Genomic DNA, 18,919 nt, shown 5'->3' on the forward strand with positions numbered 1-18,919 from the left:
TATGTGCTTTAGTGCTTTCTAGTGTTTAAATGATGCAATTTTTTTATCAGATACATTAGATTCCTCTCACCTTTTTAGTGCTGGCTAGGTGGGTCTTCTCTCTGATTTGACTATCAGGCACTTGTTGATGTCCAGGTCTGGATCAGTCAACTCTACCCTCCCAATTAAGAAAAGGACAGTTGGTTACTTACATCTCCCAATCTCATCCCTGATTAAGAAGAGAGTAGTGCAGGATAATTATTCCCAAAAAATATAAAGTATTTACATCAGGGGTGTCAGAAAATATACAGTATTTACATCAGGGTTGTCAGAAAAGATACAGTATTTACATCAGGGGTGTCAGAAAAGATACAGTATTTACATCAGGGGTGTCAAACTCATTATATCCCAGGGCCGCATTCGGTCTTCAACAAGGTCCGGCGCCGCACTGAAAATTTCTTATATTTCCTCACCGTCAAAATTGGCCAAAGATACCATCCATCGTTTTTAGAACCGGTATAAATGTAGGTCCATTATCATTTCTACACGGTTTGGATTTGGCTTTAGTCATGTTTAAGTATATTGGGAAGGTTGTGGTGATTACCACGTGGAGTGGAGAAATACCAACAAGTAGGGTACTGACATATGAAAAAAATATACACTACATATACAAAAGTATGTGGACACGCCTTCAAATTAGCTATTTCAGTACATTGGCAGTAGAATGGCCTGTACTGGAGTGACCTTTAACGTGGCACCTTATGCCACCTTTCCAACAAGTCAGTTAATCTAATTTATGCCCTGCTAGAGCTGCCCTGATCAACTGTAAATGCTGTTATTGTGAAGTGGAAATGTCTAGGAGCAACAACGGCTCAGCCGCGAAGTGGTAGGCCACACAAGCAGAGTGGCATAGGCTAAGATGCAATAGATAGTATAGAATACAGTATATACATATGAGATGGGTAATGCAAGATATGAAAACATTATTAAAGTGGCATTATTAAAGTGACTGTTTAACAGTCTGATGGTCTTGAGATAGAAGCTGTTTTTCAGTCTCTCGGTCCCAGCTTTGATGCACCTGTACTGACCTCGCCTTCTGGATGATAGCAGGGTGAACAGGCAGTGGCTCGGGTGGTAGTTGTCCTTGATTTTTTGTGTGGCCTTCCTGTGACATCGGTGCTGTAGGTGTCCTGGAGGGCAGGTAGTTTGCCCCCGGTGATGCGTTGTGCAGACCGCACAACCCTCTGGAGAGCCCTGCGGTTGTGGGCGGTGCAGTTGCCCTACCAGGCGGTGATACAGCCCGACAGGATGCTCTCAATTGGAACGCCGACTGCGAGCCAGGCCTAATCGCCCAACATTAGTGCCCAACCTCACTAATGCTCTTGTGTTGCTGAATGGAAGCAAGTTCCCTCAGCAATGTTCCAACATCTAGTGGAAAGCCTTCCCAAAAGAGTGGAGGCTGTTATAGCAGCAAAGGGGGGACCAACTCCATATTAATGCCCATGATTTTGGAATGAGATGTTTGTCGAGTAGGTGTCTACATACTTTTGGACGGTGCCATGTTGAAAGTCACTGAGCTCTTCAGTAAGGCCATTCTATTGCCAATGTTTGTCTATGGAGATTGCATGGCTGTGTGCTCAATTTTATATACCTGTCAGCAACGGGTGTGGTTGAAATGGCCTAATCCACTAATTTGAAGTGGTGTCCACATACTTTGGTATATATAGTGTAGATTTTTTAAATACAGACAAACTAAAAAAGTTCAACTTTACAAATTATTCAATGGATTATGATCATTTGCTGGTAAAAACGTGGAGGTGCAAAAACAGACGTTTCCACCCCCTATTTTCATTTGATCCATGGCTCAGGCAGCCAATTGTAGGCTAATGCGAAAAGCTGTTTGGCTCAGCCAAAGATCATCTATTATATTGCTCAGCTTAGTTGCGACTGGCGAAGAAGAACTTTGCAGGTCTTTCTGATGAATAAACAATGCCATTCAAATAAAATCCAGCCCTGAAAAGTATTAGCAGGTCATATCATAGCCTAAACACACGGGCTTTGGCAAGGAACATTTCCAAAGTTACCACCTTGGATTTCCCACTTCAACCCCAAATATATCATACTTTGACTAAAACTATGACTTATTGACTTAAATCGTTGTGCAAAATCATCGGTAAGCTATGGGCATCGTCTTTCAGCTGAAAGAAAGTGAATTTCTGATCATGTGGGAGTTTAAAACTGCAAAATGATTAGAATTGCATTCAATTTGTAAAAACATTTCAGAATGTTCTTTCCACCCCATGGCAAAATGTGTAGAATTGCAGGAAATGAACTTTAAAAATGTAAATTTTTCTATCTGCTGTGATGAGAGGGGGCACTAAAATGTTTTGCAGCGAGGTGAGGCGCCCCTGAACCACATCTCGCTTAGGGCCCCCAAAAGGCTAGAACCGGCCCTGCCTATCAGCAATATATGACTGGAGATGTCAGATCATTAACCCACACCCTGTTTGGCGATTGGACCACTTTCAATAAGATCTCAGTCATACACAAAGACATCCGTGTGGAGGCTGCTACTTTATATTTATTACATAAACACTATTTACACATTTCAAGAATACATGCTACAGAACTCAAGATCTACAGCTCCTAACAAACAATACAAACATCTGTAACTCTCCAGAACAACAAAAATAAATACCTGTTGACGAGCAAAAATGTCAGACCAGGCTATAAACACTGAGAAAAGATTCAAGTTTTGAATTCAGCCATTTCAATACAAGTTCTTTATAACTACGCAACTGATTGTGCAGCAGATTCTTGTCCTGGTACTGCTACAAGCTCCCTTTGATTTGTGCTTCTAAGCAGCAGTGATTTAACACCTAAACACATGGAAAAGGGCTTTAAAAGTTCTGAGTTATAACTTTTATTTTTATCTAGTCATAATATATTTGCAGTTTTTAACACCTGAAGTTTCCTACTCATCTACGAATATGAGCTGTGTACATGTTATACCCCCTTATACAATTCAATGAAAATCGAAGCTAAGGCTCTCAGTCTACATAATGCAATGTGCATTTATGGTTTAAATGACACTGGTATGCCTATGTCCTGCATAGTGCACAAAATCAGCTAGTATCTATGCTGAAATATGTACAGCTAAAAGCTTGTTTATTTTCTCGGCCACATTATAACAGGCAGTTGTAAAACAATTGGCCATTATCTATGTTTTTGATTTATAATCCAACTTTTAATTCCCACACCAAGTCAATGCCATCCATTGTAATGATAATACTGATATTTCTCCATAGTGAGGTTCATGATCAGAAAATTTAGAATTGGTATTCTCTGCATTAATTTGATGGGGATGTGCTGACTTTTGTAATTGATTAATGTGTTTTCTAGAGTGGGCTTGTCATTGTGTTAGTCAATTGGTGTGATCTTATAGTGGTGAAAAGTTGTTTACTACTAAACATTCCGTTCAGAGCATGAACATTTTTAACCAAAACACTGTCTAAACTAACAAAAGCACAGGCTCACGATGCTCTCAAGTGTACACACAGTAATGCCACACTCAGATATGTACACTTACACATAAACAAAGCCTTCAGTACCATGGTACATTGACACATCTTTAGTACACACAAACTAGTGACCACAGTAACAATATCTACATTCAATGTCTCTCACACACTATACATTAAGGCATGAGGTGTCTTCTTCGATGCAGTGCATCAGAAGATGAGGGTTCATTGAGATATCAACTCAAATGCATTTCAACCACAGCATGTAAATGCGGATTGTCAAGTGGAATGGATGAAACTGAAAAAAAGGAACTGAATCAAAACATAAATAGTCTAAGGGTACATTTGATCAATACAATATCTCAAAGTGAGACAGTGGTTAATTGATGCAACATTTACCATTCTGAAAATAGAGGAAGTTCAACAATTTGACAAAACACAACAAAACCATTTTACAGTGTAACAATTCCAACACAATGAATAATTTCACTATTTGGCAAAAACAGAACATTGACCACTAAATCAAGCCTACGTACTCTGATGTTCAGTGCAATACAGGATGATCCAAGTGATTATGAGTTGGGATGGTATGCCAAGTGATTTATCATTTTACGAGATAAATATATCAATCCTGCCCTTTTCAATTAGATTATAGCAACAAATCACATACAAACTTTAATCTAAAAATGTAAAGCTACTGCCTTGTGATCCTGTACTGCCATAATCAATACCTTAAATTACAGATTAAAAATCTATATCAGCCTTGTACATGCAGTCTATTTGTATAATTGAGCATTTAAACAACATTTTGAGTTATCGTGTTAGATTGGTAAGTGTATTCATGGCATTTAAATGACTGTAAAGCTCATTTTAGGGATGTCATAAGGGATGTAGGCTATAATTTCTAAGTGCATGAAGGAGAACAATATCCTACAAGTATCCTACATTATCTTACAAAAAACTGTCTACAATCTATTATTATATATATATATATATATATATATATATATAAAACAAGTAAATTCTTGACAATACTGTATATTGACTGGGAGGGTGCTCCAGGTCATATTTTAATTCTCAAGCTGTAGTGCCACTTCTTTTGATCTCAAAGCAGTTTGCCTGCATACCGTGCATGTAACCAGAGGTCAGCACAAGCATTGGAGAAATTTGAAAATAACTATCCATAAAACAAGCAAAAATCTAGTAGACTATCACACCTTACAACAAATTGCCCAAATAGCACAAAACAAGTTTTGTTATTATTTCTGGCCACCACCGGCATTTCATAGTAATTCCAGGGCACTGCAATGGGGACAACTTCATGTAATGTGTTGCTAGAAATCGGTAATCCACTTTTGATATACACCTACTGTAAATACTCACAATAATGAATGAGCACCATGCTTATAAATCCAAACAATACTGTGGGTTGTCTTTGGTGAAATGACAACAGGGAGATAAACATCCTCTTCAGATATCTCTTCAGTGTACACTAAGGATTTCAATTAATCTTCCTATCAACTTGTCTTGTAGTGCTGTTATTTTTCTCATCCTATGATCATCTCTACAAGCCCATTTAGATAGTTTGAAACTTATGTCAGACACCTGTGAGTCCAGTACTGTAGTGGCCTCGGTGCTCTTCTCATCAGCATGCTGATACATACAGGTGGCGCTCTCACCTCTCTTGAGAAGAGTCCAATAGCAGAGTGTGAGGAGGAATTTATAGATGAATGACGAGACCCAGACACGAGACAGTCTCCTGTATGTGTACGTCTGAAACAACCAATGACATGCAATCACAGGGATACCCTATAAGCATAATGTCAAACTTCTAAAAGGCAAGGTCATTCCCATTACAGACAGACAAGCCGAAGACGCCACCGTCCAAGAGGGGAACTGCTGTACATGTGGATTCTCCAAGTCCAAGAGTTGGCCTATTGGTTTCTGAAATGCACCAGATCCATTGCTATAATGTGAATGACAATGGTCTGGTTGATAGTGGCATTCACCATAAAGCTGTGGGATTCAAGATACGTGGATAAATATATCAGACTGTCCTGATAAGGTACAATTGCAGATTTTAAGGAGAAGGAAACTTGGTAGTGCAAAGCTATTCCATTGTTGCAACACATAGTGGTAAGCTTTGTTTGTGTTTGTTGGCGTTTCAAAAGCAAATCCTGAACAATACTCTGTGATTCAGGCTCTCTTGCATCTTGTCAAAAGACGAATGTGGCCGTGTAAAAGAAAGCCATACGTCACAAGAACACAGGGGTCGTGTATAGACTCACATCAACGTCAGCTGTGCAAGTTGTACAGAAAAATTCAATATACAATAACTGTACAAAAGAGGACAGGAGTCAAATCTCCGCTATCTTCATTTAAATTGTAATTCTGTACAGATTTAAAGAGGTTTCCAGTAGGCAGATGATCTAAGGGGATGTCCTATATGACATGAATAGATTAATCTTGATGCAGACCTAATGCATTTTGTTGATATTTCTGGTTGAGTGGTTATAATTGTACTGTACACATCCTGGTTTGGTAGATTGTGCAAACACTTAAGGGCAAGAAAGTGTTCTATCACTGAGACTTGATTTCTGTGTTGGTTTGCTGGTCATTGGTCTTTGCTATGTCTGTTGCAGCTGATAAGCACTTGGTTGTCAATTCAAGTCAGTCAATGGTTATCATGAGCTTAGGATCACAGTTCTATCCCTTTAAGCAAAGCCCCCTCATAACTTTCTCAGTTCTCCCCCTGGTGGTGTATGCAGGAATATCAACAACATATTGAGCAGTCACCAGCACCAACATCTACCTTGTCTTGTTCATAAGGTTTAAGTCATTGATCTTTAAGGTTTGAGCTTCATTGTCTTTGCATGGATATGCTAACACAAAAAGCAAGAGACTCATTTCGTTCATTACCCGATTTAGCTGACCCTGCAAACCTGGGGGTGTGTAGCTTGGCTGCAGATGCAAAACAGAAATGAGGGAGGGAGGGCCCGAATGAGTAGCCCTAGAGTCTGGCCGACAGTGCCGATTCTCCACTTTCCCAAGTGATCCCTACAGAGGGCCTTGTCTGTACCCTAAGTGCCAATCAGATGACAGCATTGGAACCAGAAGAGGTGGAGTTGGCAGAGGGAGAAGAGGGAAAGTTCCAGAAGAGCCACTTGCGTTTACACTGCCTCCTCTGGTACAGGTAGTCCTCCTTGTCCCGCTCCTTCCTTGCTCTCTGGTAGTGGTCGTCCTCCTTCAGGAACCACACTGGTGGCCAGCGGTGCTTCTCAAAGTAGTCCTGGTTGTCTGCAAGAGGCATGGCTCAACAGCTTTAGTAACATCAAATGCAGACAGATGTGCAGACACAAATGCTTCATATAATGATAACTTCTCTACAAATCCTGCATTGATGTAAATGGGAGATTCAAATGAAAGTTGTAGTTTCACGCACATACAGGTCTCTTTAGTTAGTATTTGACTTGCATTACCTGTAGACGTGGCCTTCATGTCTCGAGGAAACTTGCGGCACACACTATTATAGTTGGTGCAGATGTGGTGAAGGCACCAGCCAGTTAGCTGTTGGGCACAATGGAACTGCCAGAGAGACACAAGATATTATCGAAGGCCTTATTCCATACGTGATAACCTTTTACATTTAAAAGTGTAACACTTGTTAAAGAACTTAGCATTAGAAATATAAACATTTGTGAGATTGGAGAAAAACAGTATAAAAAATATAAACACTCTTGGAATTGCAATAGGAACAAGGCCTCGATCTTACCTGAGCCATCTCCAGGTATAACAGCACATCTCCATCAATATCAGCCCCCATCATAGCAGCCTCCATCAGGACTGTCACTGTATAGAGTTCTGAAACAGAGGCATAACACGCAGGGTATCCCAAATGGTCCACCCACGCAGAAAGTGTGGTGAAGAAGGCGCAACAGAGCCTCTTCAACCTCAGGAGGCTGAATAAATTTGGCTTGGCACCTAAACCCTCACAAACGTTTACAGAAGCACAATTGAGAGCATCCTGTCGGGCTGTATCACCGCCTGGTACGGCAACTGCACCGCCCGCAACCGCAGGGCTCTCCCGAGGGCGGTGTGGTCTGCCGAACGCATTACCGGGGGCAAACTACCCGCCCTCCAGGATGGCCAAAAAGATCATCAAGGACATCAACCACCCGAGCCACTGCCTGTTCACCCCGCTATCATCCAGAAGGCGAGGTCAGTACAGGTGCATCAAAGTTGGGACCGAGAGAATGAAAAACAGCTTCTATCTCAAGGCCATCAGACTGTTAAATAGCCATCACTAGCACATTAGAGGCTGCTGCTGCCTATTGAAATCACTGGCCACTTTAAGAAATGGAACACTAGTCACTTTAATAATGTTTACATATCTTGCATTACTCATCTCATATGTATATACTGTATTCTATAATATTCTACTGTATCTTAGTCCATGCCGCTCTGTCATTGCTTGTCCATATATGTATCTATTCTTAAATTCCATTCCTTACTTAGATGTGTGTATTGGGTATATGTTGTGAAATTGTTAGATATTACTTGTTAGATATTACTGCACTGTCGGAGCTAGAAGCACAAGCATTTCGCTACACCGGCAATAACATCTGCTAAACACGTGTATGTGACAAATACATTTTGATTTGATCAACAGAATAATAATAATTTGCAGTAATTCTGATAATACCGCCATTCAAGGTCTGATGTATAAACATGCTGATACTACTGTGTACAGGTCAGAGATTCAAAGGTTTGTCAAGTGGTGTGATGATCACCATCTCATCCATAATGTAAAGAAAACAGAGAAGATAGTGTTTGACCCCAAATCTGTTGGTGACCATGTGCCTGTGGTTGTCCACAATGCCAACATAGCCCAGGTTAGTTGGTACAGGTACCTGGGTGTATATATGGACAATGTGCTGAGCTGGAGGGTCCAAGTAGAGAGTGTCTGCTCCAGAGTCCAACAACACCTCTACTTCCTATGTAGACTCAGGCTTTTTGGAGTTGGCCAGAAAATAATGCTCCTGATCTACCACGCGGTCATAGAGATGGCATCACAGTCTGGTTTGGCAATTTATCAGTTCAACTGAAATCTCAAATAGCCCGCCTGATACAAACTGCCATGAAGGTCATGGGTGTGAGGCAGCATAATTTCAGATCCCTCACATGTACTTCACTCTGAGTATAACTCCTCCCTTCAGGCAGACGCTATAGGGTCCCTACGTGTAAGCTGAACAGATATAAGCACTCCTTAAACCTGAGCTATGTTAGTACACCACTGACAGAATATAAGGGAATGTGCAATGTATTATTTATTTGGCTATATGAGAAGTGTACAAGGTGTATGATAAGGGTAACATGTAGTGTATATATTATGTTGAGTGTGTAATGTACAGTGTCTATTTTGTTTACAGCAGTAATGTGTCTAAGACAATTATTCCCTTGGGGACATTAAAGTTAATCCTATCCTATAAAAGACCCACAGTCTGTCACTATGCACATTGCCAAATCTAACTCGCAACAGAATTATTAAAGTAACAGAAACAGACAGTTCTCTCAACACACATACAGTGCATTCGGAAAGTATTCAGACCCCTTGACTTTTTCCACATTTTGTTAGGTTACAGCCTAATTCTAAAATGAATTACATTTGTTTTGTTTTACATTTACATTACAGTAATTTAGCAGACACTCTTATCCAGAGTGACTTACAGTTAGTGAGTGCACACAGTTCTCTCTTCAATCTACACACAATGACCCATAATGACAAACAAAAACAGTTTTTTTTTTTTTTTTTACATTTTAGCTAATTTATAAAAATAAAAAAAACTGAAATATGACATTTACATAAGTATTTAGACCATTTACTCAGTACTTTGTTGAAGCACCTTTGGCAGCGATTACAGCCTCAAGTCTTCTTGGGTATGATGCTACAAGCTTGGCACACCTGTATTTGGGAAGTTTCTCCCAATCTTCTCTGCAGATCCTTTCAAGCTCTGTCAGGTTGGATGGGGAGCGTAGGGCACAGCTATTTTAAGGTCTCTCCAGAGATGTTCGATCGGGTTCAAGTCTGGGCTCTGGCTGGGCCACTCAAGGACATTCAGAGACTTGTCCCGAAGCCACTCCTGCGTTGTCTTGGCTGTGCTTAGGGTCGTTGTCCTATTGGAAGGTGAACCTTCGCCCCAGTCTGAGGTCCTGAGTGCTCTGGAGCAGGTTTTCATTAAGGATCTCTGTACTTTTCTCCTTTCATCTTTGCCTAGATCCTGACTAGTCTCCCAGTCCCTGCCGCTGAAAAATATCCCCACAGCATGATGCTGCCACCACCATGCTTCACCGTAGGGATGGTGCCAGGTTTCCTCCAGACTGTGGGGTTCAAGATACAGGTTTCATCAGACCAGAGAATCTTGTTTCTCTCTTTAGGTGCCTTTTGGCAAACTCCAAGAGGGCTGTCATGTGCCTTTTACTGAGGAGTGGCTTCCGTCTGGCCACTCTACCATAAACATTTACATTTTACATTTACATTTTAGTCATTTAGCAGACGCTCTTATCCAGAGCGACTTACAGGAGCAATTAGGGTTAAGTGCCTTGCTCAAGGGCACATTTACGTCATTTAGCAGACGCTCTAGTCCAGAGCGACTCACAAATTGATGCATTCACCCTATAGCCAGTGGGATAACCACTTTACAATTTTTTATTTTTTTTTGGGGGGGGTAGAAGGATTACTTTATCCTATCCCAGGTATTCCTTAAAGAGGTGGGGTTTCAAATGTCTCCGGAAGGTGGTGAGCGACTCCGCTGTGTGTGTGTGGGGGGGGGGTGTATACGTTCATGTTTTTTTAAGTTGCCAAGAAGAGAGAAACTCTTCCCACAGTCAGAGCAGGAGTAAGGCTTCTCTCCTGTATGTATACGTTCATGTTGTTTTAAGTTGTCCAGTAGAGAGAAACTCTTCCCACAGTCAGGCCGGATTGGTGGATTGGTGGAGTGCTGCAGAGATGGTTGTCCTTCTGGAAGGTTCTTCCATCTGCACAGAAGAACTCTGGAGCGCTCTCAGATTGACCATCGGGTTCTTGGTCACCTCCCTGACCAAGGCCCTTCTCCCCCAATTGCTCAGTTTGGCCGGGCGGCCAACTCCAGGAAGATTCTTGGTGGTTCCAAACTTCTTCCATTTAAGAATAATGGAGGCCACTGTGTTCTTGGGGACCTTCAAGGCTGAAGAAATGTTTTGGTACCCTTCCACAGATCTGTGCCGAGACACAATCCTGTCTCGGAGCTCTATGGACAATTCCTTCGACCTCATGGCTTGGTTTTTGCTCTGACATGCACTGTCAACTGTGGGACCTTATATAGACAGGTGTGTGCCTTTCCAAATCATGTCCAATCAATTGAATTTACTCCAATCAAGTTGTAGAAACATCTCAAGGATGATCAACGGAAACAGGATGCACCTGATCTAAATTTTGAGTCTCATAGCAAAGGTTCTAAATACTTACGTAAATAAGGTATTTCTGTTTTTTGCTTTTAATAAATTAGCAAAAATTGTGTCATTATGTGGTACTGTGTGTAGATTGCTGAGGAAATTGTTTTATTTAATACATTTTAGAATAAGGCTGTAATGTAGCAAAATGTGGAAAAAGTCAAGGGGTCTGAATACTTTCCAAAGGCACCGTCCTAGCCTAATAGACACTATGAAGAGAAGGAAAAAGAGAGTAAGTGTGTGTTAAACTATAGACTAGTCAATTGGTAGAGCATGGCGCTTGTAATGCCAGGGTAGTGGGTTCGATCCCCGGGACCACCCATACGTAAAAATGTATGCACACAAGACTGTAAGTCGCTTTGGATAAAAGCGTCTGCTAAATGGCATATTATTATTATTATTATTATTGTGTATGAGGGTGTGCTCAAAAACAACTAGATACCTGTTAGTGCAACTAGGTGTGGGAGGCAAAGACGGTTGGCAAGAACAATGAGCTCCATGGCATCCAGGTCAGTGCGGGAACAGAAGCGCCCAGTGTACAGGTACTCCAGCACAGCCCTCATACAGCTGCGAGTAGTGTTAGGAAACAGCACCTGAGACAACAACAGGCACAGATCGACATCATTTTTCCCGTTCCTGTTCACTAGTGCATTCTACTGTGATCTTGTGTGTTTGGTTATTTAGGTTGGCTATTTAGGCGACTTTCAGAAGGTCTTGTTATTGTGCACATGACCAAGACCAAGGTTTTAGAAAATAAAATATAGTGGCACACTCTGTAACTCCAGCGAGACGGTGTAAAGGATCGACTTACTTCTTTGGTGCAGCTCTCCACAAAGGGCCCCCCAAACATAGCTGCCATCCAGTCACAGCTGGAGATGAGCAGGGGCTTATGGGCCATGATCGTTCCATCATCCAGCTTGAACACTACATCTGGAACACAAAGAGAAATCATACTTCTCCTTCTTCCTCTATTACTACAAGTCCTGTCAAAAGTTTACCTTGTTTTTTTAACAGCATGTTCTTCCCCATCCTCAGACCTCTATATCCCAGAGGAGAAACACTTAGGACAGAGTGTACAAAAGCCCTCAGTATTATGATGTGCTCTCACCAGAGAAGGTGCCTTTGGCCAGGCACTCTTTGACTCTGTTGGTGCGCCGTACATGAAAGGCTTTGGTGATTTCCTGGTTCATGAAGGCCTCGTTGTTAAGGACGTTGGCCACCATCATGCGCAGGTCAAAGACCTCCAGCAGCTCAGCAATGTGTGCGATGTGCATCAGCTCCTTCTCGTGCTCATCCATCTGGCCTGTGTACAGGTAGCGCAGCACAGCGCGGAAGGGCCCCAGCTGCATGGACTGGTCCATGTGCACCACGGTCATAGGCCTGGGGCTGTAGGTCACTGGGTCATCCACCAGCTCCTCCTGGATGCTGACAAAAGCCCTGCTCCAGGTAGACAGCAGTCTGCCCCTCCGGCCCCCCTCAGAGTCCCTCAGGGTGCCGTCACTGGTGCAGGCCCGCAGGTTGGCCCTGTCGCCCTCGTCAGGGCTCTCACACACATCGAAGCTGGCAGCACGCATCAGCATCTCGCGGCCAGACAGAGCAGTGGTGCGCGGGGGCCGCTCAGCCTCCTCAGACCGGGCATCCAGGATGAAGAGGTCATAGAACTTGGAGGAGGACGTGGCCAAGTAGATCTTGTGGGCGAAGATTCTCTGCTTCTCCTGTAGGACCAGGATGACATCGGAACACAGGGGGTCCTCTAGAAGACGGCCAGGATGCTCCTCAGTGGTGGTGGGGGGAGGTGGCACAGTGATGATGGGTGGTGGAGGTTTGGGAGGCAGGAAGGGGGCCTGGAGGAGGGACCGCTGCACGTTGCGCAGGTGAGACTTCCAGAACTGCAGGTGGCGGCGTGAGATTAGGGCGGCCCGGATGGCGTTATCAAATACGTCCTTTACTCCAAACTGAGCCACAACACTGGTCTCATAGTATGGCACTCCCAGCTCTTTGGCCACCTCACGGCCCCTCTCTGGAGGCAGAATCTCATTGTATTTAATGGGTCTGAAAGATATGACCATAAATGAGGCCAAGGTTAAGTGAGTTTAAGAACTAAATTAACATGATTCAGAGCAGCATCAACATGAGGGTAAATTACATTGTTTACTAATCTTAGCACAAAGTGGTACCTACATTTCTAATGGTGACACAGTGAATCTATCAATCACAGGCTATCAACTTTAACTTGAGATGAAAAGCACTGCTTTAGATTGAAAGCACTGGACTTAGTAGTTGTAGGGCACCTTGCTAGTGGCCGTCGTGCCCTGTTGACTGCTTCCAGGTCAGCGTAGCGCAGGTCCAGCTGGCAGCCCACCAGGATGACTGGAGCCCGGGGGCAGAAGTGCTTGATCTCAGGGTACCACATGGTCTTCACATGGTACAGGGAGTTGGGGTTTGCGATGGAGAAACACAGAACCACCACATCCGACCTGCAGTGACGAGTGGGGTTACGGGAGAGACAGAGAGGAAAGGTCCACTTAGTTTACTCTGCACCAGTTCCATGACTTGCATGAGTAAACAAGGTCAGCTGATCTCACCTTCCATATGCAAAGCGCCGGTCCTTGTGATGGTCCCCAAACGTGTCCCAGAGCCGCAGCGACACACTGACGTCATCCACCACATCCCTAGATCGCTCCAGAACCTGACCAGAGACACATCTTTCACATGCATGGATATTACCAACAACGGCAGGATGTGAAACTAACACCTGACCACCAGCCTAATGTGCTAAGCCAACGGTAAACATTGTGTGTTGCAGGTTTGTCAAAGTGCAACAACAGTTTACACAACTGTAGCACTTAAAACAGAGGATTTCAGTATTGTTTTTCTTCACCATCAAGTTGCTGGTGGACCAAACGGTTCATTTCAAACCCCATGCAGTCCATTATCTAAAACGTAGACAACTGAGAAAACAGACAAACAGATAAAGCTTTTCAGTAATTAACAGTCAAAACCAGATAACTCCACCACTCACCTCCTGGCAAACTCTGTACTGGTCTATGGCCCAGACAGTGGGTACATGTGTAGCAAGCAATTGGTACTGAGTGAGTGTGGCATTACAGGCCCGGGCACAGATAAGGCGGGTCTTCCCAACAGCGTTGTCCCCTACCACCACACACTTGATAGTCTCAACATTTGGCCTCTCATAGTCCATGTCAGAATCCATCAACTGGGGCCTGTCAGGGAAAAGGAAAGCAGAGTTTGATAAAATTCCAAAGGATTAATCAACTGGAGATCAAATATCACAGAGGTACTGAGGAGCTTGTTAAAAACATTGCACCTCATCACAACCCCTCTGACCCCATCAGGGATCAATACCGCAATCAAATCACATTTTATTTGTCACATGCTTCGTAAAACAATAGGTGTAGACTAACAGTGAAATGGTTACTTACGGGCCCTTCCCAACAATGCAGAGAGAAAGAAAATAGAGAAATAACAGAACACGTAATAAAACACATAATAAATAAACAATGATACACGGGGTACCAGTACCGAGTCGATGTGCAGGGGTACGAGTTAATTGAGGTAGATATGTACATATAACTAGGAAATTAGTGACAATAATAAACAGTAGCAGCAGCATATGTGGTGAGTCAAAAAACGTTAGTGCAAAAAGGGTCAATGCAGATAGTCTGGGTAGCTATTTGGTTAACTATTTAACTAACTATTTAGCAGTATTATGGCTTGGTGGTAGAAGCTGTTCAGGGTAATGTTGGTTCTAGACTTGGTGTATCAGTACCGCTTGCTGTGCGGTAGCAGAGAGAACTGTCTATGACTTGGGTGGCTGGAGTGTTTGACAATTTTTATGGCCTTCCTCTGACACCACCTGGTATAGAGGTCCTGGATGGCAGGGAGCTCAGCCCAAGTGAGGTGGCTGCCTGGCTGAGTCCCTGTGCCAATTCAGAAGGTCCCTGACGTTCCTTACTCTTTTATTCCAACAGACGCTGGGGATTTCAGAGTTCTGGAAGTGAAGTAGGATGTGTTCCTAAAAATAAGCACAGACTCTGCTAACTCAATTTGTCCAGCATCTGGGTTATACTCAGGCAGGATCTGCGTCTTGTCATTTTGTGTTTCCCTGTGTTTTATGCAGACTTAAATACTATGTTATACTGAAAGGAGAGGTCATTGCATTTCCCAGAACAATGTGTTATAGGATCACAATCTCTCTCCAACATAAGCCACTTTCAACATAACAAAATATAATATGATTCACATTGTTACCCCATGAGATATATCTTTGATCAAATAAAACAGACCACAGGGAGTGCTATTATGCAAGGATGCAGCTGAAATCACAGTTCCATATAAAACACTTACAACCCAAACAAATCTTTCAATAAATTCAGCTATGGTCTTACCAATAGGCCTGACAATGTCGAACAACACAGTGTTCTTTTGAACAAAAATACTCACACTGACATTGTCTCTTGATGAATTTATACAATCAATCATCTATAAGCATTATTTCATCAATAACCCCTCCTTTGCAGTGTCTTAGCAAGCCCCCCAAAAAAAGATTCTAACCATAGATCAGTCTAGGATCCAAGAAAATGAAGGTGAACATAATAATAATAATAATAATAATAATAATAATATGCCATTTAGCAGACGCTTTTATCCAAAGCGACTTACAGTCATGCGTGCATAATTTTTTTTGTGTATGGGTGGTCCCGGGGATCGAACCCACTACCTTGGCGTTACAAGCGCCGTGCTCTACCAGTTGAGCTACAGAGGACCAGTCAATAGGTTTCAATAGTCATGAATAGTCACGAGGATGAGCTCAGGAGCTGAAGTCACTCGGGCGGGCTAAGACCTGAGACCACGCGGGTTGAGACCTATGGAACAGTATTACCACGAGCTATATGTATTCCTTTTATACAACATAGTCATAACCGACTGGGAAGACAACCTTAGTACTGCCTGTGAGTCAGCCCTCTAGAACTGTATTCCCCTACATGGGTCCTTCACAAGCTAATGAGGCACTCCTGTGAAACACTCAGTAGTAGAGTTGCACTTCAGTAACGATGCATCGTGAAAACCATTGAAAGCTGGAAACCAGTCCCAAATCTGAGTGTATGATGGGGGTATGAATAAAAGATGGCTGAACTGTTATACTCAAGCGGTAGACTTGTTCTACTGTTTCTCAATGAAAAGCGCTGCCGATGGCCTTACAAAGCAGCGGGGTGCAAAATGTTTGAAGTTGGAATGAATTGGTCAATGCATCAAATAGTGGATCTGAACTGGCAAAAAGCAAACTAACAAAAACCCTGATATTATCCTAAAGGCGATTTCAAATGAAGACAATTTAATATATTCAACTACCACTATATGTTAGTGTATGGCGCTCCACTTATGCCAACATTTATCCAGAGTGAAGTAACACACAACACAACAATACATAGCAAGCATTCCGGTCTATTCAAACCTCAGCACACCCACTAACATAATTAGTTCAGACAGACGGACACCCTCTATCCACAAATAAGGCTGCAATGATTCATTAAAATTAAGAGAAAAGGGTAAACAGACTACTTTCCTCACTTCACGATTCGAAAAATTGTGGTTGCTGATCTCGTTATCCAGTTTCCAAGGGAACCAGATTTGCTTCTGTGTCATACCCTGCTACCACACATGCAACGGGCTATAGATTGACAGATTATATACCTATCATAAACTCGATATACTGTAACAGGGGTATGGCAACTGAATGACCTTTACAGTGTAGACTGACAGCCACGCGCAAAAATGTAAACAATGTGGCCAGACTGCACCATGAGGGAAAAAAATATCATAGCATGCAAAGCCAGCTAATACACCGTGGAAAATTAAAATTTCACATATGCATGAAAGCCAAGTACTAACGTATACCAGTGTTCCTGCCTATCTGCTTCGTGATGCTGCAGTCCACAGTAGCTTTATTCGATAATAAAAATATGCATTCCCGGTACCAGCCAACCTCCGCAAATATGAGTTGCAACAATGTAACCGTTTTTGACAATGAGCGCGCGAAACTGATGACGTTGAGTTTCGACGAAATTCGAGTGTCTTCTCTGCATGGCTGTCCTGCTGGTTATGTTTGGTCTCTGTGGGTTCCAATATAGGGCTAATTAATCCTCTCACTATGTAGTTAGTAGGCTATCTGTAGCCAAAATGCACGCCAATTCATATAAAATAACTTCAATATTATGTTACTGAATGGGAGAAGAAGGCTGGGATCTTGGACAGCGGCGCACACTGAATTCAGGGGTGGATTGCCAACCTACCCCTCAATGCCATTTTCTCTCGTTGGTAATGTTGGCTATTTGGCAACAGTCTGCGCTTAACAAATAGCCACGTCATCAATTATCATTCTGCAAGAACTCAACCGAGGCTACAGTGTTGCCAATTTAGCGACTTTGTCGCTATATTTAGCGAGTTTTCAGACCCCTCTAGCGACACATTTTCAAAAAAGCGACTAGCGACAAAACTTGCGACTTTTTCTGGTGTTATTGGAGACTCTGACGTGAAAGCACGTATCGTTCTTACTCTTCTCAACGAGCAGCGGGTGCTTTGTTAACCCCGTCTCAAAGCACTCACAGGCGGCCCAGTCCTCGCGCAGCAGTCCCTCCCAGCTGCAGTCAGAGTAGGAGATGTTCACCCCTCCGCGTCCAGACTGCAAATGAATCGCGCATGCGGGAAGTCGCCGCTTGGCTGATCCCGCCCTGGCTTACATTCAGGGCGGGATGTAAATGTATGGTGTTTTTTACTCACTTTTTGTCTCTCCCACGACGTTATTCCTCTCTCATACAGCGTCCATCACAATTACACGCACATGGCCAATTATGCAAATTAGGCGATTACGTCATTTAGCGACTTTAACGACAGCCAATCGCTACTTTCCTTACTGAGGAGTTGGCAACACTGCCGAGGCACTTTAGCTGCAGTTCAGACCTCTGTCTAATGCCGGGGTGATGCAACCAACTACTGTCTGTCATAGAATAGCCTATACAACAACAAGTCTAGCACTATCTTGTGTGCAATAAATGCCAGTTATTTCGTTATATTATGGACGTATGGATTCTCATGAGCCTATGACCATTTAGTTAGGCAGCTTTAGATGCAAACTAGACAGACATAACTAGTACGTTTGATATATCATAGGCTAAAAACATCATTATTTCAGAGGATTCCATTAATTAGATAACTTAGCCATACAGACCATATGATAGCCTCTTTACAATATAACTATACTGTAAGCTATATCCGCTCCAAGAACTGACCATACGTGCAGGTCAGCAAATTTAAGAAGGGCTTAGCTAATAACATTCACCCAGCTTGCTACAAAAGCGTTTTCCATCAAGCCGAGTCACTGGTCATTCAGCGCCACCGTTATGAAACACGCAGAGGTTCCTTTCTTGTGCCATTTTGTGTTATTGAGGTGCATGCCAAAATGTTAGATTATTATAGTCTATTATAGGTTACTAACCCAAAGTCCTATCCCGTTGCGCATTTGCCCAAAATGTTGTTTCTCCTTACCTCAACATAAGGAAATGGCGCATCGGATTGACCGATGTTTGAGACTGAGAAGAAGAGGGCTCCATCGGATGCGGCTAGCACCTTACCGTAGCCTGGGTTGAACGTCATTTTCGCAGCAAGGATAAATATAGGGGATTAAATAGCAGAAAAGTATACTTGGTAAAAATAATAACGATATCATCACCGTGTGCCTGATGACACTTGTGGTCTACATGAGTCCGTCTGCACCGGCAACAGCAGGCCACGCTGCGTCAAAGAACCACCTCCAGTCACCTACGTAATTTATTATAGAGGCACGCGCACCAATAAAACCCCCATTCATTACAAACAGCGTTCCACTGCAAATCTCTCGCAAATCCCATTCC

The 18,919-nt window shown here is 42.8% G+C and overlaps 1 protein-coding gene across 2 annotated transcripts; it reads right to left on the reverse strand.

The window, feature by feature from the left end:
• Window positions 1-2,534: 2,534 nt before the first annotated feature.
• On the reverse strand, window positions 2,535-18,811 carry LOC121584822 (rho-related BTB domain-containing protein 2). Of its 2 annotated transcripts, none has more exons than XM_041900963.2 (10): window positions 18,555-18,811; window positions 14,011-14,212; window positions 13,574-13,677; window positions 13,280-13,465; window positions 12,097-13,040; window positions 11,800-11,918; window positions 11,431-11,581; window positions 7,273-7,361; window positions 6,980-7,085; window positions 2,535-6,797 (listed from the first exon to the last, which is right to left on the reverse strand). In XM_041900963.2, exons 1-10 carry the CDS (start codon window positions 18,617-18,619, stop codon window positions 6,592-6,594), a joined length of 2,172 nt encoding a protein of 723 aa, XP_041756897.1. In that variant the 5' UTR covers window positions 18,620-18,811; the 3' UTR covers window positions 2,535-6,591. The 2 variants fall into 2 exon arrangements, with proteins under 2 accessions (XP_041756897.1, XP_041756898.1); XM_041900964.2 differs by lacking the exon at window positions 18,555-18,811 and adding an exon at window positions 17,565-17,594.
• Window positions 18,812-18,919: the final 108 nt, after the last annotated feature.

Source organism: Coregonus clupeaformis, chromosome 16, assembly GCF_020615455.1.
Source record: "Coregonus clupeaformis isolate EN_2021a chromosome 16, ASM2061545v1, whole genome shotgun sequence".
Lineage (NCBI taxonomy): Eukaryota > Metazoa > Chordata > Actinopteri > Salmoniformes > Salmonidae > Coregonus > Coregonus clupeaformis.